A 27,233-nucleotide genomic window follows, 5' to 3' on the forward strand; every position below is an offset into this window, starting at 1 on the left:
ACAAGGTGGCTCAGCCGCAAGATGGCGGCGCTGGCGGAGGAGCAGACGGAGGTGGCGGTCAAGATAGAGGCTGATGGACCGCCAACGCTGCTACCTCCTCAGGCGGGGGACGGCGCTGGCGAGGGTGGCGGCGGCACCACCAATAACGGTCCCAATGGTGGCGGCGGGAACGCTGCGGCGGCGTCGTCAGCCGGCGGGGATGGTGGGACCCCCAAACCTTCGGTGGCTGTCTCTGCCGTTGCCCCGGCGGGGGCGGCCCCGGTGCCCGCCGCCGCTCCGGAGGCCGGCGCTCCCCACGACCGACAGACTCTGCTGGCCGTGCTGCAGTTTCTGCGGCAGAGCAACCTTCGCGAGGCCGAAGAGGCGCTGCGCCGCGAGGCCCGGCTGCTGGAGGAGGCAGCGGCAGGCTCCGGCGCGCCGGGAGAGGCGGACGGCGCGGGCGCCGAGGCGGCCAGCGCGCTTCTCAGCCGGGTCGCCGCCTCGGCTCCCGGCCCTGCGGCCCCCGACCCTCCGGGCACCGGCGCTTCGGGCGCTGCCGCCGTCTCGGGCTCAGCGACCTGTCCTGCGGCTCCGGGGAAAGGTGAGCTGCCGGGTCCCGGGCACGCAGCGCCGGCACGAAGGGGAGCTAGCCGGGAACGCCGGGGATGGCGGGCCTGCACCTCTGCGGGCTTGTTTTGAATTTCCTGGGCCCGCCTCTAGGGCCGCACGCCCGCCCCTTTCTCCAGCGCGCCGGCTGCGCAGCCAAACCCTCTCGGCGGAGCTGTCAGTTCCACCGGAGGCTGCGGGCTGCGGGGCGGAGGGGCGCGCGGGGAAGGTGGGCGCGGGAGCGGGGACCTTCAGGTTTTTGGTCCCTTTCCTCTTATGTGCGCTCGAGCCCTGGGCAGGTCCGCATGAACACTGGCAGTTTGTACAGTTCTATGCCAGCGTGCGTTAGGTACCGTACATATTTAGGTTCTGTATCATCATTCTCAGTTCCACGGTAAAGGTGTGCATTTATCTCTGCTTTAGAGACGAGCAAACAGAAAAGCCGCGGGACCTGCTCCGGACGACACAGTCAGGGCGCGATGGAACACAGTGTAGCCAGCGTGTTTTTTTTTTTTCTTCTTCAAAATATAGGTTAACTACCACGAGTTTTAAGTCTTTTGGGGAATGCAGATTCAGACGTAGTGGATCTGGGAAGCTGCAGTTTCTGAATGGATGCTTCCAGGGGGTATTGATGTGTGGGAACGTTGGAGAACCATTCGTTTAGGAACAGGCGTCGGACAGACTGGGTTCAGATGGTGCCTCTGCTGCTTTCCTTGTGTGATGCGGATACAGTTATTCTTCCTAAGGTTGAGTGTCCCCCTCTGTTAAGTGGGTTATTGTGAGGCTCAGCTATAATGTATGTAAAAATGACTGGCATTGAAAAGTTTATGCCCAGATATCCATGCCTGGCACCCGAGGGCCCCCTTCCTTTCCCCAGCAACTGCTTTTACGGAGTTCATGCAGGAAACCTCACATGCAGCATAAGGTCTCAGAAGTGATCCGGAGCCCATAATAAATGTTTGTTGAATTAAATTATCCATTGCAGAGCTTCTAGCCAGATTAATCTCTGTTTGTGAGACCTAATCGTTGCAGCATGGCCAGAAGTGAAGTATGAACACATAGCATTGTGATCCATAAATGGAAATGTGCAAAAGTATGAATGAGAGGAATTTTCTCAGAATGCTGAATTTTGTGAGTGAACTATCTGATGGGTGAATTATGTTGTTGGTTATTTTGTTACAATCTCTCATCTCTTGAGAAACTTGACCTACATTTTAGATCATAACTCGGAAACCAACCGGTATGGAGGAAAAGAAAAGGCCATCAGAGTAACCAAAAGAATTTATATCATTTGTGCAGTAAACAGCATAACAGTACTTTAATTGCAACTTAAAAATTTCCAACAAACTCTGATTCAATCATTACTTGGTGCTGCTATATTATAAATGAACTAGAGGCTGGTGCACAAATTCGTGCCTGGGTGGGGTCGGGCCACCCGCCCCAGTGGGGGCCAATTGGAGCGGGCCAGTGGGGGGGGTGCGGGGAAGGGATGGAGGGGGTTGGCCTGAGGGCCCCACCCCTGATTGGGGTTGGGGGGCTGATGGGGGCGGCTGGCCAGGGGGAGGGGCCACAGGAGGTTGGGAGGGGCCGATCAGGGCCTCAATCAGGCTTGTTGGCCCCTGCAGTGTGCATCATAGTGACCGGTTGTGCCGGTCCTTCTATCATTCAGGCCACTTGGCTTTTACATATATAGATACTCATGTTTTCTGCCTTGAAATGGTGGTTCTGGAAATTGTTTTAGGTATATCTTTTGGAGATGTAAATAAGGCATGTCCTTCCCACCCTTAAAATGCTTACAGGAGTGAGAGATGTATACATATGAAGCTAACACAGGATAGGATGTTACAAAGAAAGTTACACAGTACTGAAAATTTTGTTTTGGTACACTCTTTTAGGACCACAGCCATGCCTTTCCCTTTCCCCTCTTCTTCCCCCACAGGCCTGCATCTCCTAAATTCTCCTAAGGTCCTCATGAGACTTGGAACCAGGGGAGCAATGGGCAGTGGCAGCTCATCCAGGGCTGACCCCCTGAACCTGCCCCCAAGGCCCCCTTTTCTCTCACTCTTCAGTAAGCCAAAGCAGCCTGGCCTAGGCTCTCTCCTGTTGCTTCTTCTGTCGTAAGCCCTTCCTTCACTGTCCCCAGCTTTAAAAAATGTATTCTCAAAAATAAATAAATAAAGAAAGAAAGAAAGAAAAAATTCTGTTTTAAGATATGAACAAGCGGAAGGATTTTTGGATGGGTGACTGAAACAGTAAAAATCCCATTAAAACAGTGGTTCTCAACATTCTGGCCCTTTAAATACAGTTCCTCATGTTGTGACCCCCAACCATAAAATTATTTTCGTTGCTACTTCATAACTGTAATGTTGCTACTGTTATGAATCGTAATGTAAATATCTGATATGCACGATGGTCTTAGGCGACCCCTGTGAAAGGGTCGTTCGACCGCCAAAGGGGTCGCGACCCACAGGTTGAGAACCGCTGCATTAAAGGATTATGTGATTGTGTTGGGGGAAAGAGTTTGAGAGGAGAGTGAGACAAACATTAGTCACCTCTGGACCTTAGCCAAATAGTCCTAGACATTTGGTATATATTAGGTTATTTTTTGAAAGCTGTTTTTTGTTTTTTTTTTAAACAGTTGGAAGTGTAGCTGTGGAAGACCAGCCAGATGTCAGTGCTGTGCTGTCAGCTTACAATCAGCAAGGAGACCCCACAATGTATGAAGAATACTACAGTGGACTGAAACACTTCATTGAATGTTCCTTGGACTGCCATCGGGCAGAGCTATCCCAACTCTTTTATCCTCTGTTTGTACACATGTACTTGGAACTAGTCTACAATCAACATGAGAATGAAGCAAAATCATTCTTTGAGAAGTATGTGAATTTTAATATATATTATATATATACACCGTGTGTGTGTGTGTATATATACACATACATATATATAAATAATGTGTATACTCACCTGTGATTACATACTGGTAAATGTTAGATTGCAACTCAAAAAGTACTTTATGAAGGAGAGGTACCTGGTGCTATGACAGCCTAAAATAGGGGGGTTTGATCTAGTTAGGAAAGTCATGGAAGGCTCCCGGAGGAAGTGATGCTCCCAGAGGTAAGATCTGAAGATTTGATAGGAGTTAACTAGATGAAGAGAAGGGAAACACATGTGTGAAAGCTAAGCTCTGCGACAGTAGATATCATGGTAGATGAAAGAAGGGCAGTGTGGCTAAAGAGTATGGAGTGGTGAGTGGTACAACATGAAACTGGACAGTTGGTTACCGGCTGGAATAGGCAGGTTCTTGGGCCAGGTTGAAGATCTTTGTTTATTCTAAGAGCAGTAGGGGATTGTATTGTATAGAAGTAGATCTGGCTGAAATTCATTGAAAACTTGAACATACTGGCAGAAATAAAATACCCCAAGAGAACAGGAAGCTATGTTAGGATTAAATTAGACTGAGAGTGACTGAAAACCCAAACGAAATAGAGGCTTAAATATGATAAAAGCTTATTTCTTTCTCTTATGAGTTAGGCAGTCTAGGGCTGGTATGGAGTCCTTGATTAGCAAGGATCTGGGCATTCTCAATCTTGTTGCTCTACCATCCCTGTCATCCAGCTTCCACCTGTGGCACAGGATGGTTCTAAGCAATTGCACTTCTTCCTTTTTTTATGTCATTAGTTCAACGGTCACACCTGTCTACAAGAGAGGTAGGAAATGTGCTTGCTCTTTACCTAGGTGTCACTATGCTAGGTCAACATGTGTTCCATTCAGGTGTTCTAGTGTGGAGGGAGAAAGAAAAATGGATATTTGGAGACAGTGAGGCATCTCTGCTAAAGAAGTCATTGAAGGATCATGTCATTATTAGATGTGCATTTTGAAAGGACCTATATGCATTGGGGAAAACAGATGGTGGGGGTACAGAGTGTCTATAGATTGACCAGTTTTGGAGGATATTGTAGTGTTTCTCAACTGGGAAAATGTGTGGAGGTGTTTTGGGTGGTCATAGTGACTAGGGGGGAGGAGCAGGTGACTTAGGGATACCCAGTGTTCTAATATGTGCAGGTAATCCCACTTAGCAGAGAGTTGTTCTGTCCCAAGTGCCAGGAGCATACTTGTTGAGAAACACTGGACTAGGGTGTAGTAGTATTGGTGAAAGGGGGTGGACATATTGGTAAGGCACTTGGTGATGGATTGGATATGGAGGTGAAGGAGATGAAGATATTATTGATAACCCCTAGGTTTCTGGCTCCCCCAGATGGATAGGGGTGCCCTTCACTGAGATAGAGAATACCCTTCCATGACTTTCCTAAGGGTTTGTCAGGTTGTGGAAAAGACTTGAGTTCAGATTTGACTATGCCTTTGACTTTTTAAGGGATGTCAAGTTAATAGGTGGATGATATATAAGCCTTTAGAGCTTAGAGGAGAGGTAGGGACTAGAACCATAAATTGGAATTTGTGTAATTTTGATGGATATGGATGAGAATGTCTGGGAGGGGTATGAAATAAATCAGAGGGCTAGGTCCGAGCCTTGAGGATCTCTGACATTGGGAGTAGAAGAAATATAAAAGAAGTAGAAGAGATGGCCAAGTAGAAGAGATAAAAGGAGAGGCCAGAGAAGTAGGAAGAAAACCAGGGGAGTGTTGAGTTATAGAAGCCAAAGAAAAGAAGTGTTTAAGAAAGGAGGCAGTGATATGAGAATCCTGCAGCTTGACTGAAATCTTCTAAAGGTTTTCATTTAGAAAAAGAAAAAAAAAAGGAGGCAATACTCAAAAGTTTGAATGAGAGCTCTTTAGTACAAGCAATAGACCTACAAGCCAGGACTTGTTAGATAACACAGGTAGTGGTAATAGAGAAATAATAAAACTCGGGACTCTTGGCTTCTACGCCATTATATTCATTCATTATTCCACGGTGCTAGTAGAAGACATAAAGCAGATGTTCGTAGTTCAGTTTTTTTTGGAAAAACAATTAAGCAAGGCTGATGGTGATAGGACTCCTACCCTAAGCTCATTTTTCTTACAGTATTGTCATCAATAAACCTCTTCTTTTCTCATGGTATAGCAATCTCACATAGGAAGCTGGAATATCCTAGGGTACTCCCTGTCTCCTTGTTACAATCTCAGCCCTTCCCTGGATCCAATGCTCAGATGAGGTTATGAACAGTGACTGATACAACCACTAAGAGGCTGAGATTTTTATTTTCATTTAAATTTTAGAACCCTTAGTTCATGTCTTGATGAGTCATAATAGGGTAACACAGGTAACAGTTTAGGAATCTTTTGAATATGTGTCTATCTCAGCTAGGGTCATGATATCTTATGTTCATTGTTTTCTAAATGTTTTTGCATTGCTTGCTGCTTAGTGAATGCCAAATATATGTTCTTTAATTTTACTTTATTAGGAAAATAAAAATTTGTATAAACAAAAATACATTTAAATTTACTAATTGTTACCAAAGCTATAAGCTTTATTTAATTGCTTTGATAATGGGGAGTAAATGGAAGTGCTCGTTCTTTGACATTGTTTGTTCTATAGTCATATTATTAAAGTACTGATGTTTAACAAATATGTCTGGTATTAAGAATATAAGAAATCATTAAAAATGGAGGGTTTTATGAGAAAGCCATTCATTGATTATTGTTGAAAGGCTGGATGATAGGTTCATTGAATTCATTATACTAATTTCTACTTCTGTATATTTTTGAAATTTTTCATAAAGAAATTTTTTAAAGTGGGTTTTTAAGAGAACATAAAATTTAGTAAAGCAGAGATTCTAACATTTTTAAATGTCTACCAATGGTGGCATTCAGAAGAGACTTATCTACCAATGGTGGATATCTTAACATTTATTCACTTGTTATTTCAAATTCTCTTAAAATGTTTATGGTATGATACATTTCATTAGAGAGTTAAATTAGTAATTTTTAGGATGAATTCAGAAACTGAAATGTAATTTTGAAATAAGTCACTTCTGATCCTACAGCTTAGTCCAGGATTATTCAGACACGTTGAGTATATTCTGGTATGTTTATAAATATATGGGGGAGAGGCAGATCCCTTAATGATTACATTGAAAAATGACTTTTTAAAATCACTGAAACAGGTTCCATGGAGATCAGGAATGTTATTACCAAGATGACCTACGAGTATTATCTAGTCTTACCAAAAAGGAACACATGAAAGGGAATGAGACCATGTTGGATTTTCGAACAAGTAAATTTGTTCTGCGTATTTCCCGTGACTCGTACCAACTCTTGAAGAGGCATCTTCAGGAGAAACAGAACAATCAGATATGGAACATAGTTCAGGAGCACCTCTACATTGACATCTTTGATGGGATGCCGCGTAGTAAGCAACAGATAGATGCGATGGTGGGAAGTTTGGCAGGAGAGGCTAAACGAGAGGCAAACAAATCCAAGGTATGGGAATAAACCTAAGAACTATATAATACAGATTATGAAAAATTGTAGCATTTCCATCTACACATTTTTCTTACAGCTAGTTTGGGATTTATTTTACACTATTACTAAGTTTTTTGAGAATTGGGGAATGGTTGCATTTCACAGAACCCTGACTGTAGAGGCTGAAACAATTAAGGGTTTTTCTCTCACATAAAATGATATTACAGAGGAAAGCCCTCCTGGGCTGGCATGAGGGCTCCACGCGCCATTAAGGACCCTGGCTCCTAGTTTCTACTTCACCATCTTTAAAATGTAACTCTCTTCTTTGTGCTCACAGATGGCTATTGGAGCTCCAGCCTTGCAGCTGCATTCCAGGAAGGCGGCGGGAGGGGCGGGGGCAAAAGGCATATCCCTGCTGAATCTCTCTCTCTTTTTTTTTTAATCAGGAAATAGTATTTTTTTCTAAAACTCTACCCTGCATATTTGTGTGCATATTTGTTGCCCAGGATGACATTATATGGCCATTCCTAGCTGCATGGGAGCCCAGGAACAGAAATTATTTAACTGATCATATTGCTGCTCCAACAAATCAGGGTTCTGTTAGTAAGGAAGAAGTTCGGGAAATTGGCTATTGGGTTAATAAGTACAGAATCTGCTTCAGGGTATAAAGTACTACATTTGTAGTTGTGATTCATCTTGTCAAGATACGAAAAGGATGTATTAATGAACAAAAAATAATTTTTAAAATGTTGGCTCTTTTGATTTGTAGGTATTTTTTGGTTTATTAAAAGAGCCAGAAATTGAAGTGCCTTTGGATGATGAGGATGAAGAAGGAGAAAATGAAGAAGGAAAACCTAAAAAGAAGAAGCCTAAAAAAGATAGTATTGGATCCAAAAGCAAAAAACAGGATCCCAATGCTCCACCTCAAAACAGGTGAGGGAAAAACCTCAGGAACATGTGTGAAAGTATAAGTTGATATGCTTTACAGGGTTCTGGTTTCTTAATAGAGTAATTTTCAGTCTGTTTTTCTTTCATAGAATCCCTCTTCCTGAGTTGAAAGATTCAGATAAGTTGGATAAGATAATGAATATGAAAGAAACCACCAAACGCGTGCGCCTTGGGCCAGACTGTTTACCTTCCATTTGTTTCTATACATTCCTCAATGCTTACCAGGTTGGTAAAATAATAGGGCAGTTTCTTCCTGGAAAATCATGTAAAAATGGTAATATACTATTAAAAGAAATGTGTTAATTAAAATGGAGTTTTATTATTTAAATTCTTGATGCAAATACAGTTTAAAGACACCTATTAAGAAAGGAGAGTTGGACACTGCTAGGAATAGATAGAAGGCAATGTTTAAAAGAACTTTAGCAACTTGTAGATACGAGAATCCTGCGTACATGTGCCCCTGGTTTCAGTGATCAGAATTCTTCTGCTAGCCTTTCAGGAAGAGGCAACTAGTTCATCTCTATTGAATTTGATTTAAGTACTTACATAAACTTAGTGTTTTTTAAGAATTTCACATGTCTCTATAGAGATTCTTTAAAATAGGCTGCTGAGGATATATTTAGTAAAATGCAAAAATGATTAACATTTGCTTCATATCATACGCCAAATTTGGAGGGCAAAAAGGGGTAAATGATGGCATGTTCTAAAACAGCAGTTCTCAACCTGTGGGTCGCCAACCTGTGGGTCGCGACCCCTTTGGGGGTCGAACGACCCTTTCACAGGCGTCGCCTAAGACCATCGGAAAACACATATATAATTACATATTGTTTTTGTAATTAATCACTATGCTTTCATTATGTTCAATTTGTAACAATGAAAATACATCCTGCATATCAGATATTTACATTACAATTCATAACAGTAGCAAAATTACAGTTATGAAGTAGCAACAAAAATAATTTTATGGTTAGGGGTCACCACAACATGAGGAACTGTATTAAAGGGCCATGGCATTAGGAAGGTTGAGAACCACTGTTCTAAAAGTAAGTGATTTCAGACAGTTGGTTTCATAGGAGAATGAAATCTCAAATGATCTTTTATATGAGAAAAATAGCTATCATTATTTTTTTAAAGATTTTAAAATTGATTTTTAGGGAGAGAGAGAAACATCAATGTGAGAATGAAACATTGACTGGTGCCTTCTGCAGGCCCCTTACTGGGGATTAAGCCCGAAACCTGGGCAGAAGCCTGACCAGCAATCAAAATAGCAACCTTTCAGTGTACAGGATGATGCACAACCAACTGCCACACTGGCCAGGGCAGTAGTTATTACTATTTATTCTCTAAGGTATGACTGTAATTTTTGCCTCCCTAAAACAGTATTGTTTAGTATAAAGCCTTTTTTTTCCCTTGGCAGGGCCTTACTGCAGTGGATGTCACTGATGATTCTAGTTTGATTGCTGGAGGTTTTGCAGATTCAACTGTCAGAGTGTGGTCTGTGACTCCCAAAAAGCTTCGTAGTGTCAAACAAGCAGCAGGTAACTGAGATGAACCTGTCAGGTTGTGAACTCTTAGTTTACACCAGTCTTGATTCCCATGGAATATACACCAGAGATTGTGATCTTAGCTGACTGTCACTTGATTTTACATTAACTCAAAATGCTACCATTTCCCAATAGTGATAAGTGCATTGGAGTGGCAATCAGGAGACTGGAGTACTAGACTGGTTTAATTTCTCTGGGCCTCAATTTTTTCCTTTGTAGAATGAGGGAAATATGCTAGAAAACTTAAGGTTAAAAATCTGACATTTTCCTTAAAAAAAAAAAAAATTAAAAAAAAATCTGACATTTTTAAAAAAATCAGGACTTCATTTTAAAGAGTTCCTTGTTATCCTATTAAACAAGGTAATACATTTTTAATAATTTTTCCATAGCTTTCATTTTTGTGAAACATTGTGATATAGTGGATAACTTGAGTTTCAGTCATAGATCCAACATTGAATAGCTATGTGCACTCTGGCAAATTATTAACTCTTCTGAACTTCAGTTTCCTCTGCTCTTTACTGGAATAGTATCACCTAATTTAGAGGCATTAGCACAGTGGGTGGTATGCCAGAAGAACTGTTCAAATGTTCTTCTTCTGAACTGTAAAGTGATTTCCTTAAAATGTTTTAATGAATGTACTTTTAAAAATCAGTATTTCTGGACCATTTTAGATCTTAGCCTCATAGACAAAGAATCAGATGATGTCTTAGAAAGAATCATGGATGAGAAAACAGCAAGCGAATTAAAGATTTTGTATGGTCACAGTGGGCCTGTCTATGGAGCCAGCTTCAGTCCAGATAGGTAAAGTATAAACAGTAAAAATTAAGTACTGCTGTATTATATTGAAATTATATAAAAGTTTACTGGAAACTTACAAATGTTAGGAAATTTTCTGTTAGAAAAATCTTATGGTTGCCTGTCAATCATTATCTTTTAGATCTTGCCATTTGCTAATTCATCTTGGCTGTAAAAGATAGCAACTTAATGTATACCCAAATTTATAGACTTCAGGGTTTGCTGGTTTTAAAAATTAGTTTTAGTTTAGTATAACCCTTAATTTGAATTGCTTCTTTGGGTTCCTTCTTTGGGTTTGTGGCTAATGCTGTCTTCCATCATCTCTAAATTTATAAGATTCTTGAGATTAAAGGCTTGCTAGCTATTAATTCAAGATTTATATCTTTGTACAATCAAAAGGACTAAGAATACTGAAAAGGAAATTTGTAACCCACAAATAGGTATTTGCTTATTTCTCATGATCTGACATTCCATAGAAATGGAAGGGTATGTTGTATTCATACCATCTGTATCTTACTTGGATAGATATTAGCTTTTAATCCATCACGATTTTCATCTTTATGAGCCTTTGAGAATGAGGTTTTTGTTGTTTGATAGGGTTTAGCAGGATGATACATTTTTACTTGAGGGATACATTTTTACTTGAGAGAAACTTTTGATTTCTGCCAAAACCATAATACTTGGAATAGTTAAACTTTTGTATTTATCCCTAAAAAAGGTAGATGATTACTCACGTGCCTAGTGTTTTTGTATTTGCCTGTGTGTCAAAAAGATAATTCCTTTTAAATTCTTTTAAAACTCACACAGGATAGGAAAATAGCATTTTCATTTTAAAATCAAAAACTGAGTTTTTTAAAAAAATAAATTTCATTCTGTAGGTGCTCAGTTGTGGAATATCACGGCTAACATTAGTTTGTTTAGTACTTATACCTACTGTGAATACCATGTATAAATTAGAAATTAGATGTAGCATGTCAGCATATTTAATACTAGAGGCCCAGTACACGAAATTTGTGCATGGGTAGGGTGCCTACGGCTGGCTGATGATCAGGGCTGATCGGGGCCTTCTGGCTGCTGGCTGGGGCCTCCCTTCCCAGGCTGCCAGCCGGGGCCTTTCTTTGTTCTGCACCGCCCCCTGGGGGTCAGTGCATATCATAGCAAGTGATAGAACTCCTGGTCAAACTCCTACGGGGACACTTTGCATATTAGCCTTTTATATATAGACTAGGGGCCCGGTGCACGAAATTTGTGCACTGGGTGTGTGTGTTGGGGGGGGGGAGTGTCCCTCAGCCCAGCCTGCCCCCTCTCACATACTGGGAGCCCTCAGGCGTAGACCCCCATCACCCTCCGATCACCTGATTGGCCCCTTGCCCAGGCCTGACGCCTCCGCCAGAGGTGTCAGGCTTGGACAGGGGAACCCCATCTTCCCCCGATCACTGGCTCTGACCCCCGCCCAGGCCTGAGGCCTCTGGCCCAGGAATCATGCCTGGGCAGGGGACCCGCATCTCCCTCTGATCGCTTGCTCCACCCCCCGCCCAAGCCTGATGCCTCTGACCCAGGCTTCAGGCCTGGGCAAGGGGACCATCATATCCCCCCAATCCCCGGCTCCGCCCCCCACCCAGGCCTGATGCCTCTGGTCTAGGCATCAGGCCTGGGCAGGGGACCCCCCAGCCCCCCGCCCAGGCCTGATGCCTTGGCCAGAGGAGTTGACCCTCACCCTCCGATCACCAATCACCGGATCGGCCCCTTGACCAGGCCTGAGGCCTCCGGCAGAGGTGTCAGGCCTGGGCAGGGGACCCCCAGCTCCCCGCGGTTGTAGGCTCCGCCCCTGCCCAGGCCTAACGCCTCTGGCCTAGGCGTCCGGCCCGGGCAGCAGGGACCTGCAGTGGCAGCGGGGGGCGCCGCGATTGCACGGGCTCCGCCCCTGCCCCTGCAGGACGCCTCTGGCTGAGGCATCCGGCCCGGGCAGCGGGGACCCGCAGCTGCAGCGGCCCCGCAAGTGGGCTCCGCTTTAGGCCCAGGCAAGGGACCCCTAGCTCCCGGGACTGCCAGCTTCGACCATGCCCAGCTCCCATCGCTGGCTCCACCCCTACTTCCTGCTATCACTGGCCAGGGCGGAAAAGGCACCTGATTCTCTGATCATGGCTGGGGGGCAGGGCAAAGGCGGCCCCAGGGCTGCCTTTGCCCTGCCCCTCAGCTCTTAGCTCCCCCCTGGGTTTCCGATCACTGTCAGTGGCAGGGGGCTTCTTCCTGCTTTCCCTTTCGCCTCCCTGCATTGTGCCTACATATGCAAATTAACCGCTATCTTGTTGGCAGTTAACTGCCAATCTTAGTTGGCAGTTAATTTGCATATAGCCCTGATTAGCCAATGAAAAGGGTAGCGTCGTATGCCAATTACCATTTTTCTCTTTTATTAGTGTAGATATTAAAATGTACAGAAACTGGACAGGTAACTAAGTTATTCTGGGAATCAAATATATTCTCTTCTCTCAGGAACTATCTGCTTTCCTCTTCAGAGGATGGAACTGTTAGATTGTGGAGTCTTCAAACATTTACTTGCTTGGTGGGATATAAAGGACACAACTATCCAGTTTGGGACACACAGTTTTCTCCATATGGATACTATTTTGTATCTGGGGGCCATGACCGAGTAGCTCGGTAAGTACGTTACGGTCTTATAACTGGGTTTATTCAAGAACAGAATGGTTTCTTGTTGGGAATTACAAACTCCAGCCAAACTCATTTTCACTTCTATTATTCCGGATCAACTTTTTGAGAATGTCAGCATTTATAGCTCCTTATTTGAAAATGAATTTGGGAAGAGTATTAATATTCTATATATCTATATGAAGAGTTTTAAGTCTTTTTTCTTCCTCAAGTTAGCTTATTAACACACCTTCTCTGCCTATCATCAGCTGTTTACAACTTTTTTTTAGGTAGTTTTTAAAATATATTTTTCACTTTCTCTTTTTTAAAATTAGCTATTTAACCTTGTCTTTCACTACTACTGTAGCACCTGTTTCCCTGTCATCTCCTTAAAAGTTCAGGATGAAGTAGATCAGGTTAGAAACTTTGTGGTGGCTAAAGCTTTCCTATGGGTTAGACTAGGAGTTGGATGGGATAGAAGGGTGGAGGGGGAGCAGGAAGAGGAGAGGACTCAATTATAAAATTATAAAATGTTTGTACCAAATCAACTTCATTTTTCTTAAGAATGCTAGTCTCAATCATTCCATCTTTCCTTCAGGTGAGAGGGACTCATTTGGAACTAACATTTCACATGGGTATTTACTTTGGATAATTGTGGTATTTCGTAGTTAACTAATTATCACCTTTTGCTTTTAATAAATTTTTAAAAAGGCTCTGGGCCACAGACCACTATCAGCCTTTAAGGATATTTGCTGGCCATCTTGCTGATGTAAATTGTACCAGATTCCATCCAAATTCTAATTATGTTGCTACGGGCTCTGCAGACAGAACTGTGCGGCTCTGGGATGTCCTGAATGGGAACTGTGTAAGGATCTTCACTGGACACAAGGTATTTTTACGTACACCTTCATTATTCCAGCACACAAGGCTGCTTTTGAGAAAAGTATTTTAAAAACAAACCAATGATACATATATTCTAAAGATACTATTTATACCACTACACTAAAAATTCTTTGTCTTATTTCCCTAAATATTTTTAGCCCTACTATTGATTCTTTCCATGAACTTCTTTTCTAGGGACCAATTCATTCCTTGACATTTTCTCCCAATGGGAGATTCCTGGCTACAGGAGCAACAGATGGCAGAGTACTCCTTTGGGATATTGGACATGGTTTGATGGTTGGAGAATTAAAAGGCCACACCGATACAGTCTGTTCGCTTAGGTTTAGTAGAGATGGTGAAATTTTGGCATCAGGTAAATAACTAGAAATGGCTTTGTGGTAAAGGGTAAATGATGCGTTAACAGGAAACAATGAGTGTTGACAATTGCAAAATTAAGTCCTGCTGCTTTAGGCTTTGCTTCTCCTTAGCCATGATTCCACAGTATGGCTCTACATGTATATTGACCTCTCACATTAAACTGCTTGAAATGCTCCTTTAGAAGGAATAGAGTTGTTAATCAGGTTTATTTAGATTTTTCACCGGAAATATACAGTAAATACATAAAGTGTACTTGGCAAAATGCCAGAAGCTAAATACGGTAGATGCTATTAAATGGTTTCCTTTGACTTTCCCTTAGGTTCAATGGATAATACAGTCCGGTTATGGGATGCTGTCAAAGCATTTGAAGATTTAGAGACTGATGACTTTACTACAGCCACTGGGCATATAAATTTACCTGAGAATTCACAGGAGTTACTGTTGGGAACATATATGACCAAATCAACACCAGTTGTACATCTCCATTTTACTAGAAGAAACTTGGTTCTAGCTGCAGGAGCTTATAGTCCGCAATAAACCATCGGTATTAAAGACCTTTGGAAGCTACTGTTTGAAAAGGGAGACTAAAAGCAAATACCTCAGTGATTAATTTAAGCTACAAAGAATGTTTTGTCTATATGGATCTGGAAGTATGCTGCTTAGAAAATCTGAACAGGAGAGTTCCACGTTTCTACAGCAACTGCATTTAACTAATTTCTGTTTAGTTGAATAAGAGGTATTATGTTTGTGGAGGGGACATTTACGGTGCTTTGGAATGTGTGGAAACTATGCATTTTCTGTTCAAACGCTATTTTAATTTATTATGTTTAGAAAAACCCCCAATTGATTTCAACAATTCATCCTGCTTCAAGATTCAAATTGAGTAATATAATACCATCTTGAATTTTAGCTGAAGAATTCTATGAGCATGTTGTTTCTGCTGTAAAAATGTAGTTACTGTATGGCACTCAAGTATTATGTTAAATGATCTAACGTTTTTGCGTAGCTATGACTAGTGGAATGTATGTAACTGGGTAGGGCGAACTACAATTCATTTCTAGGATTTAGATGAAGTACAGCTACCCACTGGCATCTGAATTTACACCTGTTAGATGCTGAGTGTACCCACTCTAGAAATCAGGTGAAGAAATTTAGCTTCCATGTTCTACTTCAGCTAAAATGGCTATACACAACCTTGTACACTTGAAGTCAGACAGACATTTCAGTTGCTTACCTCCAGTACTGAGCCTTGCTTTGGGAAACTAAAATTCAGACCAAGTCACTGCCAGTTTTTGCCTTTGTTGCATTTTGTACAGTTTTTATATTTTTGATATCTTGTAAATAAAGACAACCAGCTTTTCCAGGTTCATAATTTATTGTACAAATTGAGTATCACATGATGAGTTGACATTAGCTTCTCCAGGCATGGGAAATTAACAGATGAGGTACAGTTTATAATCCTATAAACAAAGCAAAAATAGTTTAGACGCAATCATGTTCAATTCTACTTTTAAGACATTCAGCAAATTATCAGTATAGGACTATCCATGAACCAAAACCCCTTGAAATTGAATGCAAATTCACATCAAATTTTCAAAGGAGTCTAACTCCCAAAATTAAGGTTTATCTCAGCTTAATACAATTTAACCTAACACTCCACCTTTAACAAAAGAGCTGCCAACAATTCAGTATGATCCTAAAAGTAGGCTACTGGCAAAGTCAAGTATATAAAGTAACATTTTAAACAGTAGAAAACAGGTATGTTATCTATTATGCATCTGTTATTTAATAACTGAGACAACTTCTCCATTTGTATAATGGGGCTACAACTACTCTCCCAGAGTTAGGAGGTACCTAATATGGAAAATTGAGCAAAATACTACATTTGCATCCTGGGATATTCAATCTCCTAAAGATTAGAAAAGCTCTTAAGAGCAGAGGGAATCGGTGGGAAGCTACATTGGATAAAGATCTGGATTTTGGGTTTTTTGCACATTTATTGCCAACACAAATATTTATTCATTCAAGCATAGATAAATGGGGGCTGGGAGCAAATGAAGTCTATGGGGATTTAAGGAAAAGATAGAACTGCTTATATAAAAATTTGAAACCAACCACATCAAAATTACAACTAAACTACCGAACAACCATCTGAAAACTAGCTAAATGAAAGTCTTACAACTAAGGAATTAAGAGCAGTTCCTCTTTTTTTAATCCTCAATTGATATTTTTTCCACTGATTTTTAGAGAGAGTGGAAGGGAGGAGTAGAGAAAGAAACACCAGTATGAGAGAGAGAAAGACATTGATTGGTTGCTTCCCCCATGCGCCCCAATCAGGCCCAGGGATGGAGCCTACAACCAAGGTATAAGCCCTTGACCAGAATAGAACCTGTCACCCTCTAGTCCACCAGCCAACGCTCTAACCATTGAGCTAACAGGCTAGGCCAAGCAGTTGCTCTTAAAGGGCCTGCACATGGATTTACTCTGACTCTCCCTCGGAACTCCAGTACTAGGACAGCAGCTTGAAAGACCAGGGACATATGGGGAGGAAATGAATTGTCGGGATCAAGGTGAGAGCTAGGCAACTTTCTGTCAGAAAAAAGAGCTGGCAGAGGCCATTGTTCCCTTTCTGAGCCCTCCCCCAACCAAGCCAGCAGACAGGACCATATCTGAGTCTCCATCAACCTGGCTCACACTGTTTGCCTTGCCCTGGTGATTCCTCAAGACCTGCCCTACCCAACTAGAAGGCCCACCAAAGCTGTTTCCAGGGTCTTTTCCCTGTGAATGGCATGTCTTGGCTCATGCTTCAGACTTTGCTAAAATATCTCAAATGAGCAGCATCTGGCCTCAGTGTGCCCTGTACCTCTCACTAAGTGGTCCCAAGCCAGCACCAGCAGTAGCCACCCTTGGTTTGCAGCTTGGTCTCACCTGGGCACCTCCAAGACCAACACAAATAGCCATTTGCAGATTACTTTGCAACTTATGCCAGGTGGCCCCAGGCAGAAAACAGGTGGCAGTCAGGCGGTGGCTGACCTTGGCCTGCACTTCTCTGAAGACCCCAGACTCAGCACATCCAATGGGCAGCTTTAGACCATGAGGAAGCACCATCCAACCACTTTCACAATCAACACACTCAAGAGGCAGACTCAGCCCTATTTGTTTTGGCTCAGTGGATAGAGCATCGGCCTGTGGACTGAAGGGTCCCAGGTTCAATTCCGGTCAAGGGCACATGACTGGGTTGCGGGCTCAATCCCCAATAGGGAGCATGTAGGAGGCAGCTGATCAATGATTCTCTCTCACCACTGATGTTTCTATCTCTCTCCTTCTCCCTTTCTGAAGTCAATAAAAATATATTAAGAATAAATAAATAAATAAATAAATAAAAGAGGCAGACTCAGTGGGAACTAGAGCCCCACTGAAGTAAGTCCTGCTCTGTGGGGCGGGTCCCAGCATAGCTAATCCTCCATGGTGGTTGGTAGTTGCAGCGAGTCCTTGCAGACGATTGGGCTGCAGGTTAAGTCCCTCCCATTGATGTGCCAACAGCAATGAAGGCTCAACTACAACAGGAAGGTGTACATAGCCCACATGGGAGTGCACACGGGAGTGCACCTGGAGTGCCCAGCTTGGGTGATTGGGGAAGCTGTGCCACTGGATTCTGCAGAACACCTAGTACATAAGGCCTCTCTATGAAGCAGCTCTACCTAATTCATAGAAACAAATACAAAGAAGCTACCAATATCAGAAAACAAAGAAATGTGTCCCAAATGAAAGAACAGAACAAAACTCCAGAAAAATAACTAAACAAAATGGAGACAAGCAATCTATTAGATGCAGAGTTCAAAATACTGGTTATAACAATGTTCAATGAACTTAGAACTTCAACAGCATAAAAAAGGGCATGGAAACCATTAAGAAGAACCAGTCAGGCCCTAGCTGGTTTGGCTCATTGGATAGAGCACTGGCCTGCGGACCGAAGGGTCCCAGGTTCGATTCCGGTCAAGGGCACATGCCTGGGTTGCGGGCTCAATCCCCAGTGGGGGGTGTGCAGGAGGCAGCTGATCAATGATTCTCTCTCATCATTGATGTTTCTATCTCTCTCTCCCTTTCCTTTCCTCTCTGAAATAAAAAGAACCAGAGCCTGGCCGGCGTGGCTCAGTGGTTGAGCACTGACCTATGAACCAGGAGGTCATGGTTCGATTCCTAGTCAAGGCACATGCCAGGGTTGTGAGCTTGATCCCCAGTGTGGGGCAGGCAGGAGGCAGCTGATCAATGATTCTCTCTCATCATTGATGTTTCTATCTCTGTCTTCCTCTCCCTTCCTCTCTGAAGTCAATAAAAAATATATTAAAAAAAAGTACCAGTTAGAAATGAAGGGTAAATGAACTGAAATGAGTAATTTACAGGTAGTTACAATAGAGAAGATGAAGCCAAGAAATAAATCAGTGATTTGAAACATAAGGAAGCAAAAAACATGCAATCAGAACAGCAAAAATAAAGTAGAATCCAAAAAAATGACATTATAAGGAGCCTCTGGGACAACTTCAAGTGTACCAACATTCACATCATGGGGGTGCCATAGGAAGAAAGAGAACAAGAGAGATTGAAAACCTATTTGAAAAAATAATGACAGAAAAATTCCCTAACCTGGTGAAGGAAATACACATACAAGTCCAGGAAGTGCAGAGTCCCAAACAAGATGAACCCAAAGAGGCCCACACCAAGACATACCAAGACACATCATAATTAAAATACAAAAGGTTAAAGACAAAGGGAGAATCTTAAAAGTAGCAAGAGAATCTTAAAAGTAGCGAGAGAATCTTAAAAGTAGCAAGAGAAAAGTAGTTACCTACAAGGGAGCTCAGCTGATTTCTCAACAAAAACTTTGCAGGTCAGAACGGATTGGCAAGAAATATTCAGCCCTAGCCAGTTTGGCTCAGTGGATAGAGCGTCAGCCTGTAGACCAAAGGGTCTCAGGTTCAATCCCGGTCAAGGGCACATACTTTGGTTGCAGGCTCCTCAGGCCCTGGCCCTGGCCCTGGTCAGAGGCAACCAATCGATGTGTTTCTCTAACATCGATGTTTCTGTCTTTCCCTCTCTCTTCCACTCTCCCTAAAAATCAATGGAAAAATATCCTCGGGTGAGGATTAACAACAACAACAAACAAACAAAATAAACCCAAAAAACAAAGAGAAATATTCAAATTGATGAAAAGCATAGACCTACAACCAAGATTACTCTACCTAGCAAAGCTATCATTTAGAATTGAAGGATATGTAAAGAGCTTTCCAGCAAGAAAAAGCTAAAGTAGTTCCTCACCACCAAACCAGAATCAGTATTACATAATATGTTAAGGAGTCCTCTGTAAGAAATTTTAAAAAAGATAAAAAATATGAACAACAAAATGGCAATAAATACATATCAATGACTGAATCTAAAAAACAAAGTAAAAAAGTAGAACAGAAACAGACTCATAGATATGGAGAACATTTTGATGTTTGCCAGATGGAAGGGAGGGGGATTAAAAAGATGAAGGGATTAGAGGTACAAAGTGGTTGTTACAGAATAGTCACGGGGATGCAAAGTACTGCATAGGGAGTATATTCTAATCACTATGTATAGTGTATGGATTCCTAGGATGATCACTTAGTGAGTTATATAATGTCCAATCCCTAGGGTGTATGCCTGAAACGAATACAATATTATATATGTCAATTTTAATTGAAAAATAAAAAATGACTTAAAGGACACCTTGAAACTAGCACACTAGCAAAAAACCAGATATATTTGCAACTGATTTAAAAAGTTGGTTAATAATTATTACATAGAGTTTATATGAGAGAAATAAGGTCTTCACAAAGACAAAAGTCCCAATTATTAAATGAGAAAAGCACATGAAAAAGAATGTTAAGAACAATACAAATGGTAAGCAAAATCAAAAAAAATGTACAGCTTCATAAAAAGACAGATTATTTTTACTCAACAAATTAACAAAACCCCCAAACTAATATTATTCAGCTTTGGCTGGGGCAAGAGAGACAACCTCTTAAAAAGCAGGATGTCCCAGAACTCTTTGAGAAACAACCTTCAGCCTAAGAAACAATCATAGATGTACACTTCATATGTAATGTAATAACATTACATTATTAATTGTAATGTTATTTATATTAAAACAAAATCTAATAGGAGACACATTTCCTCTGTAAAATAAATCATATACCCACAGCACTTACGCATTAAGTTATAGAGAACACACCTATTATAAGACATTTATAATCCTTACCCTACTTCAATCTGTAGTCATAGCCAATGGAAACCAAATAAAATATACAAAAAAGAACTAAACCAAAATGGCAACTAAAATTGTCAGGGTAATGGAATAAGAGTAATATTTTTCTCTTTATTTTTTTCTTGTATGTAATAAATTTTGCATCGTGACAATGATTTACTTTTATAGCCAGGGAAAAATACTGTAATATCAAAATGGCTAAGTTATAAACTTTTAAATGTCAATTCCTTACTTTTCATGTTGCTTTCACAGCTGGAGTTTTTTTGGACCTTAACTTGAAGTATAAAATCAGCAAAGCAATGCTTCCATATGTAGCCATTACACACTGAAAAAAGAACGGAAGAAGTAAAGAGGATATACTGTCACACTTTATAATATAATTCTAAAATATAACTGCTTAAAGGTATCTTTAATACTTACATTCATTCTACCTGTGAGAGTATAAGAGTTGAAATATTTTTTGATACCAGTGAACTGGAATTGGGCATCAGCTTCTGGACCTGCCATGATTTCAATCTTTAAAAAAAAGAAAGAAGGCAACAATAAATTGGTTTGGAGGCAATTTTAAAAATATATATTTTTTAGTTTAAAAATCGAAAGTCACTGCATATAAATATTGTAAATTTTTACGTATGTCTTGCCCAACATAGATTAGCAAAGATGGTGAAAAAAGCCTCGCTGATAAGAGAAACTTTTGGAAGGAGAACTTTACGTTGGTTGCTTTTACGCAACACTCCAGAATGTATGTCAAATCATAGGCATAGGAAAAGAATAGTCTCTAAGTCTACTTTCTGATGCAATATTGCTTGATGTTTTCAATTCTGGCTTTATCAATACCATGGTACAATGTAGTTGGAATTAATCAGTTTAAAAAATTAATCTGTTTTAAGAAATCATTTACTAAGTGGAGTTGATACATAGTAGCTGATGGTGGTAGGGAAGCTGGAATCCTTATTTCTTACACAACAATAGATAAAAGATTTAATGTAAATAGTGAAAACCAAGCCCTGGCCAGGTGGCTGTTAGTTGGAGCATCGGCATCGTCCTGTAAAACAAAGGTTGCGGGTTTGGTTCCAGGTTGGGATGTATAACGGAGGCAACCGATCAATGTTTGTTTTTTCTTTCTTTCTTTCTTTCTTTCTCTCTCTCTTTTTCTCTATCTCCCTTCCTCTCTCTAAAATCAATAAATATATCCTTGGGTGAGGATTAAAAAACATGGGCAAATATTTTAATTATCTTAGGTCAAGGAAATCAAAAGAACAGCCCTAGCCAGTTTGGCTCAGTGGATAGAATGGTCGGCCTGCGGACTGAAAAGTCCCAGGTTCGATTCTGGTCAAGGGCACATGCCGGATTGCGGGCTTGATCCCCAATGATTCCCTCTCATCACTGATGTTTCTATCTCTCTCCCCCTCCCTTCCTCTCCGAAATCAATAAAAATATATTAAAAAAATAAAAAGAACAAATGGGCAAAACATAAAAAGATAATCAGCCTCAAGATCAAAGAAATGTAAAATGAAGCCATATTTAGCAGACTAGCAAAGATAATATTCTGATAATAAGCAGTAGTAAGATTGTTGAAAAATAAACATTTTCTTTGTTACCTAGAGTATAAACTGGTACAACTTTCTAAAGTGCATTTTTGCATTATCTATTAAATTATAAAATTAGTATACCCTTTTATCTAGCTGGTTCATTTGTTCTCCAGGAATTTACCCTTCCAGAACTATTACAAAGTGGAAACATGCTACATGGATGAAGGATGGTGACAGAAATACTGTTTATGCAAGTAAACTGGAAAAACTAAAAGTCCACCTACAAGAAATTGATAAATGATGGTTTCCATTGGAGGAAATACAATGTGTGTAGATCTTTATTTACTTACTGACATGCAAATGTGTCCCCAGGTAAGTTAAATTAAAAAAAAAAAATCCTACTTCTGAATATTGTATTATAGAACACATCAATGATTCTCAAAGTCTGATCTGTAGGCCAGCAGCATCAACATCACTGGGAAACTTGTTAGAAATGCAAATTGTCAGGCCCTACACCTCAAGCCTATTGAATCAGAAATTCTGGGGCCCAGCAATCCATTTTAATAAGCCTTCTAGGTGTTTCTGATGTATGTTAAAGTTTGAAAAACACTGCAGTATCAGGAAACAATAGAAAAATATATAGCAAACTTTTAGAGGAGTTGTATCTATGGCACCCATGTATTTTACAAATACATCTATTTCTCTTATAATAAAAATAGCAAAGGCACATCCAAAGGTCACCAGAACAATACTTGAAAATTCGTATGTATGACCACCTATCTACCACGACCGACGCCACGCCGAGTCGATTGGCAACATAGACGAGCCGGTCGAGGTCCGGTCGAGATTGGTAGGCAGTGGCAGTGATACGGCTGGCTCTTGATGAAATGGAAGAGGGAGACATCTGTGAGGAAGTCATTGCTATGGAAACTGGCACGCTTCTGTTTACCATTTAAAGGCCTTCAGAGGCATTCTTGTGCACAGAATTGGCAATGAAAAATTTGGACAAATGACCTTAATTTTGAATTGTTTCAAGAACGATCTTGGAGCCCTAGACCCTTTGGCTCAGTGGATAGGGTGTCAGCCCTCAAGACTGAAGGGTCCTGGGTTTGATTCCAGTCAAGGGCACATACCTTCGTTGCAGGCTTGATCCCTGGCCCAGGTTGGGGCGCGTGGGGAGGCAACCAATGGATGTCTCTCACGTCGATGTTTCTCTCTCTCCCCCTCCCTTCCACTCTCTCTAAAAAAATCAAAGGAAAAATATCCCAAGGTGAGAATTAACAACAAAATAATAAAAATTAAAAAAAAAGAAAAAAAAATGTTCTTGGAGCAATGAAGGACCCCTCTGTGGCCTTGGCTTGTACGCACAAGTAGGAACATCTCCATTAAAAGAAACCTTTATGGTGAAGCTTTTATATTACCTGTTTCATGTTACTAAACTTATTAAAGGCATACTCCAACCCCCCCCCCCCATTCACCTCCATATTTTTTTTTGAATTCTTATAGTATCAAGCAGGTTTCCAGGAGAAACCCTACCATAAACAAGGACTTAAATAGGTCAAATTATTAACTGATAACCCCCACTACCTGTGCCTAACAAAAGATTTTAGGAGGATGTGGTCTGCAACTGAAACAATTTAAGGTGCTTTAAAATTCTCTCTACATAATATGGGACGAAGTCTGATGTTTGTGATCGTCCACAGAGGACTAATTCCAACTGGACAGCATGGTACCGGGGCTGCAATTTAATCTGGGTTTGAAAGGAAGACTGGGTTTGAGAGGCTAACATGGAGCAGAGAGCAGAAATGGATGTTGCTGGTGAGATCAAGAACAGGAGCAGCCCTGGCCGGTTTGGCTCAGTGGATAGAGTGTCGGCCTGCGAACTGAAGGGTCCCAGGTTTGATTCCGGTCAAGGGCACATGCCCGGGTTGTGGGTTCGATCCCCAGTGGGGGACTTGCAGGAAGCAGCCGGTCCATGATTCTCTCTCATCATGGATGTTTCTATCTCTCTCTCCCTCTTCCTTCCTCTCTGAAATCAACGAAAATATTAAAAAAAAGAAAAAGAACGGGAGCAAAGCCTGGAAACACTCTGCACTCACTCTTCGGCAAGCTGCTGGTTACTTTTGGGCAAAGGTCAGAAACCTCTGTGGAATAATCGAACTGAAACTTGCTTTCCTTCCGAGTAATACTTAGGTTTAGAAAGACATATTCATGGAGAAAATCATTAATAAAGACATATTAATGGAGAAAATCACTAAGAATAATGGTACTACTGGTTAAATGGCAGTCGGTGGGGAAGGTCTAAGCAACAGGGTCTTCATTTTTGTTTGTAATTAACCGGGGAATAAGAGCTATCAAGCGTAATTAGTCCTTCCATGCCCCTCTCCTTCGCCTGCACAATGCGCATTTCAGAAAAGGGCCAAGGTGGCTCACTGCCCTAGGTACTCTGTTTTTCCATCCTCCTATTTTCTCTCTGACCCGACACCTACCTGCAACGGTGAGATCGCGAAGCAAAGCAAAGCAAAGCAGAGCGAGGGCCGCTCAAGTACCAGAACCAGCCGCCCGCACTTGAAGGCGTTTGCACTGCGGTCTGGTTACCGCCTCGGAAAGGCCTTCCCGCTGATGGAACATCCGGGAGCCCAAGTCTAACCCCGGAGAACTGCCAGGGCCGGGCCCCGCTCCCCCACTCGCCAGCTCGCCCTGACACAGGCCGCGGCGCAGCTGACGGAGGTCTGGCTGGCCCGCCGCCGCAGCACAGCTCGGTGGACACAAGTATGCCCACAGGAAAAGAAATGAGCTCGGCCCGAGCTGGGGTCAGCAGCTCTCAAGTTCTCCTCCAATATTACGTCACCGTGTGACCTTGGGGACTCGGTTCGCTGCGGGCCTCATTTTTCTCAACGGAAACACGCAATCTCAGGGCCTTCGGGAGCTCCTGGTAGCGTCTGTTGGCCTCTCCCCGAGGCTGCCCAGCCCACGTCGGACCCCTCGCACCGCCACGCCTCGTGATCTCAAACTCCTCTTCCATTCCCCCACCGCCCTCGGCCCGCAAAGCGAAGACCTCGCAGCGCTCCCGGACTAGGAATGGTCGGCCCCCAGGCCGCCGCCAAGCCGAAGCGCGAGGACCGAGCCCAGGCTCCTCTGCACACCTACCTCGCTAAAAAGCACGGATTCCGCAGGCTGTGTCCTTCAACGTCCGTAGCTACCCCTCGGCCAGCCGGAAGAAGCGCCTCCCCCACACCCGTTCCACGGGCCTCAGCGACTCAGCCTTAGGCCTCGATTGGCTATGGCTCGAAGTCCCGGTCTTCCGCTTCCTGTCTCTAAATCTCCTCCCCCTTCACTGTGCCAGGCCCCCGCGTAGTAACGGAAGTAGGGCGTTGAGCCCGCCCACACTTCCGGAAGAGCTGCCAGTGCTTGGGCCGTACCGGGGCTCCTCCGCACGTGGGACTACAGTGGCGCGGCCTCGGAAGTTGAGGCTGGCTGTCGGCGCGAGGCTGGTGAGTGGGGGCAAAGGCTACCAGGGAGGAAACCTTGTGGCTCCCAGGGCTGTCCCCGGGCAAGGCCCCCGGGTGCCTGCCATGCGCCCCGCAGTGCGGGATGAGTGATTCTACCACCCGAGCCGGGCTCAGAAGCTCGAGGGGCCCCTGTAACATCATAAGCCCCTTCTATGCCACCCGATGGCTTACATCTTTGAAGCTCTAGTTTCCCCTGGACCGAAATGAGATTACGGGTCCAGTTCTCAGCAAACTAGACTGCACTTTCCTGTTTCTACGAAACATAACATCCTTCCCCGATCCTCGGCTCCCTCTCGGTCTACTACTGTCTCCAGCCTTTCTAGGTTCTTATTCCCAAGTCGCTCAGAACCAGTCCCTCCCACTTCCGTTCTGACACCGCGTTCTGGTTCTCACGGTGTCCCAGTTGAATCCTACTCTCCCTCAGTTTTGTTTTCCTATTTAATCTGTAGTGGATTTTTTTTTTCTTGATTCAAACTGTTCTGTTTATTCTAACTTTAGCAGTTATTCTAACTACTCCTGTCTAATTCAAGATCTTCCATGAAAAGCCTAATCCAGCGGTTCTCAACCTGTGGGTCGCGAACCATGAAAGTACATCCTGCATATCAGATATTTACATTACGATTCATAACAAAATTACAGTTATGAAGTAGCAACGAAAATAATTTTATGGTTGGGGGTCACCACAACATGAGGAACTGTATTAAAGGGTCACGGCATTGGGAAGGTTGAGAATGATTCAGTGAATTATTATGCTTTATTCTCCCTGTGGTCTAGTTGAACAGTCCTTCATAGAAAGGGAACAGCAGGCTTTTGAACAATTGTTTGACAAGTATCTGGTGCTCAAATGAAATAATTGACTTTCTGTTTTCATGCTTTTTCTCTCACATTCCTTCTGCTTTTCCCTTTCCACCTGTCAAACTCCCATTCCTCTTTAACATTTAGCTCAAAAGCACTTCTTTAGGATGCTTGCCTCCTTTACTGGTGCCTCATCACTTCCTACCTCTTTGATGATAGTTTTTTTATAATCTGATTTATATTTTAAATTGTTCACATATTTTCTTAAAAGTGTTCATGTTCTTTGAAGGTAGGGGGTTCTATATTTGTTTGTGTATTTCTGACTTAACTGTAGCTGCTTAATGATATTTACTACATTGAATTTATCATTTCTTTCCTTGGAAGAAAATGTGTGGATTTTTTATTTTTGAAGGAGAGACCTTTGGAAAGATGAATTGTATATTATCTGGGGCCTGGCCCTGAATGCTGGCTAGCACATCGGTGCTAGAAGGCGCATCTCTTGCCCATTGATCACAGCCTTTAAGCAATCTTAACAGGTTACATCTTCCGGTAACTCTGCATTGTTTCAGGAGACCCAACCATGGCAACCATGGAAGAAAGCTTCCCCCGTGGGGGTACAAGGAAGACCCACAAATCAGAGATAGCGCCCCAGCAGTCAGTTGAACAAGACAACTTGTTTGATGTAAGTGATATGCTTGTTTGAGAGTCACTGAACACTTTCTCTGTAGTGTTCTTGTAAAGAATGAGCCCTGTTTGAGAATTGTGTTATTTTTCAGATTTGTTTCTTTTTGAAATCTGTGTTTGTAAATTGAACATGTTAGAGAGTCTGTACCACCACAAGACTATATCTTTTGAAGCATGGCAGTTAGTATTTGAGTTTGCAGCGGTCTTGTTCCTTATTCTTAGGAACTTTGTGTGGTGTTGAT

General features: G+C 42.3%; 3 protein-coding genes across 3 annotated transcripts in view; 2 read left to right on the forward strand and 1 right to left on the reverse strand.

Moving 5' to 3' along the window:
• Nucleotides 1–15,543, forward strand: TAF5 (TATA-box binding protein associated factor 5). The gene is made up of 11 exons (XM_081104789.1): nt 1–580; nt 3,224–3,461; nt 6,692–7,007; nt 7,759–7,922; nt 8,027–8,162; nt 9,355–9,475; nt 10,153–10,282; nt 12,770–12,934; nt 13,634–13,811; nt 14,000–14,177; nt 14,502–15,543. Exons 1-11 carry the CDS (start codon nt 22–24, stop codon nt 14,717–14,719), a joined length of 2,403 nt encoding a protein of 800 aa, XP_080960915.1. The 5' UTR covers nt 1–21; the 3' UTR covers nt 14,720–15,543.
• Nucleotides 15,539–25,289, reverse strand: ATP5MK (ATP synthase membrane subunit k). The gene is made up of 4 exons (XM_081104790.1): nt 25,151–25,289; nt 20,889–20,984; nt 20,701–20,793; nt 15,539–15,642 (listed from the first exon to the last, which is right to left on the reverse strand). Exons 2-3 carry the CDS (start codon nt 20,973–20,975, stop codon nt 20,704–20,706), a joined length of 177 nt encoding a protein of 58 aa, XP_080960916.1. The 5' UTR covers nt 20,976–20,984; nt 25,151–25,289; the 3' UTR covers nt 15,539–15,642; nt 20,701–20,703.
• Nucleotides 24,528–27,233, forward strand: part of PDCD11 (programmed cell death 11) — a 38,806-nt gene continuing 36,100 nt past the window's right edge. The window contains exons 1-2 of the mRNA XM_081104788.1: nt 24,528–25,494; nt 26,877–26,989. Of these exons, the coding sequence (XP_080960914.1) occupies nt 26,888–26,989 (102 nt within the window). The 5' untranslated portion in view covers nt 24,528–25,494; nt 26,877–26,887. The remainder of the gene's footprint in view (nt 25,495–26,876; nt 26,990–27,233) is intronic.

The sequence above is a fragment of the Myotis nattereri genome (assembly GCF_964212035.1).
Source record: "Myotis nattereri genome assembly, chromosome: 13".
Lineage (NCBI taxonomy): Eukaryota > Metazoa > Chordata > Mammalia > Chiroptera > Vespertilionidae > Myotis > Myotis nattereri.

Coding starts and splice junctions, on each gene's coding strand:
- TAF5 (XM_081104789.1), top strand. CDS start 22: ATGGCGGCGCTGGCGGAGGAGCAGACGGAGGTGGCGGTCAAGATAGAG. Junction 3,462..6,691: donor GCAAAATCATTCTTTGAGAA/GTATGTGAATTT, acceptor TCACTGAAACAG/GTTCCATGGAGATCAGGAAT. Junction 12,935..13,633: donor GGCCATGACCGAGTAGCTCG/GTAAGTACGTTA, acceptor ATTTTTAAAAAG/GCTCTGGGCCACAGACCACT.
- ATP5MK (XM_081104790.1), bottom strand. CDS start 20,975: ATGGCAGGTCCAGAAGCTGATGCCCAATTCCAGTTCACTGGTATCAAA. Junction 20,794..20,888: donor CTCTCACAGGTAGAATGAAT/GTAAGTATTAAA, acceptor TTCTTTTTTCAG/TGTGTAATGGCTACATATGG.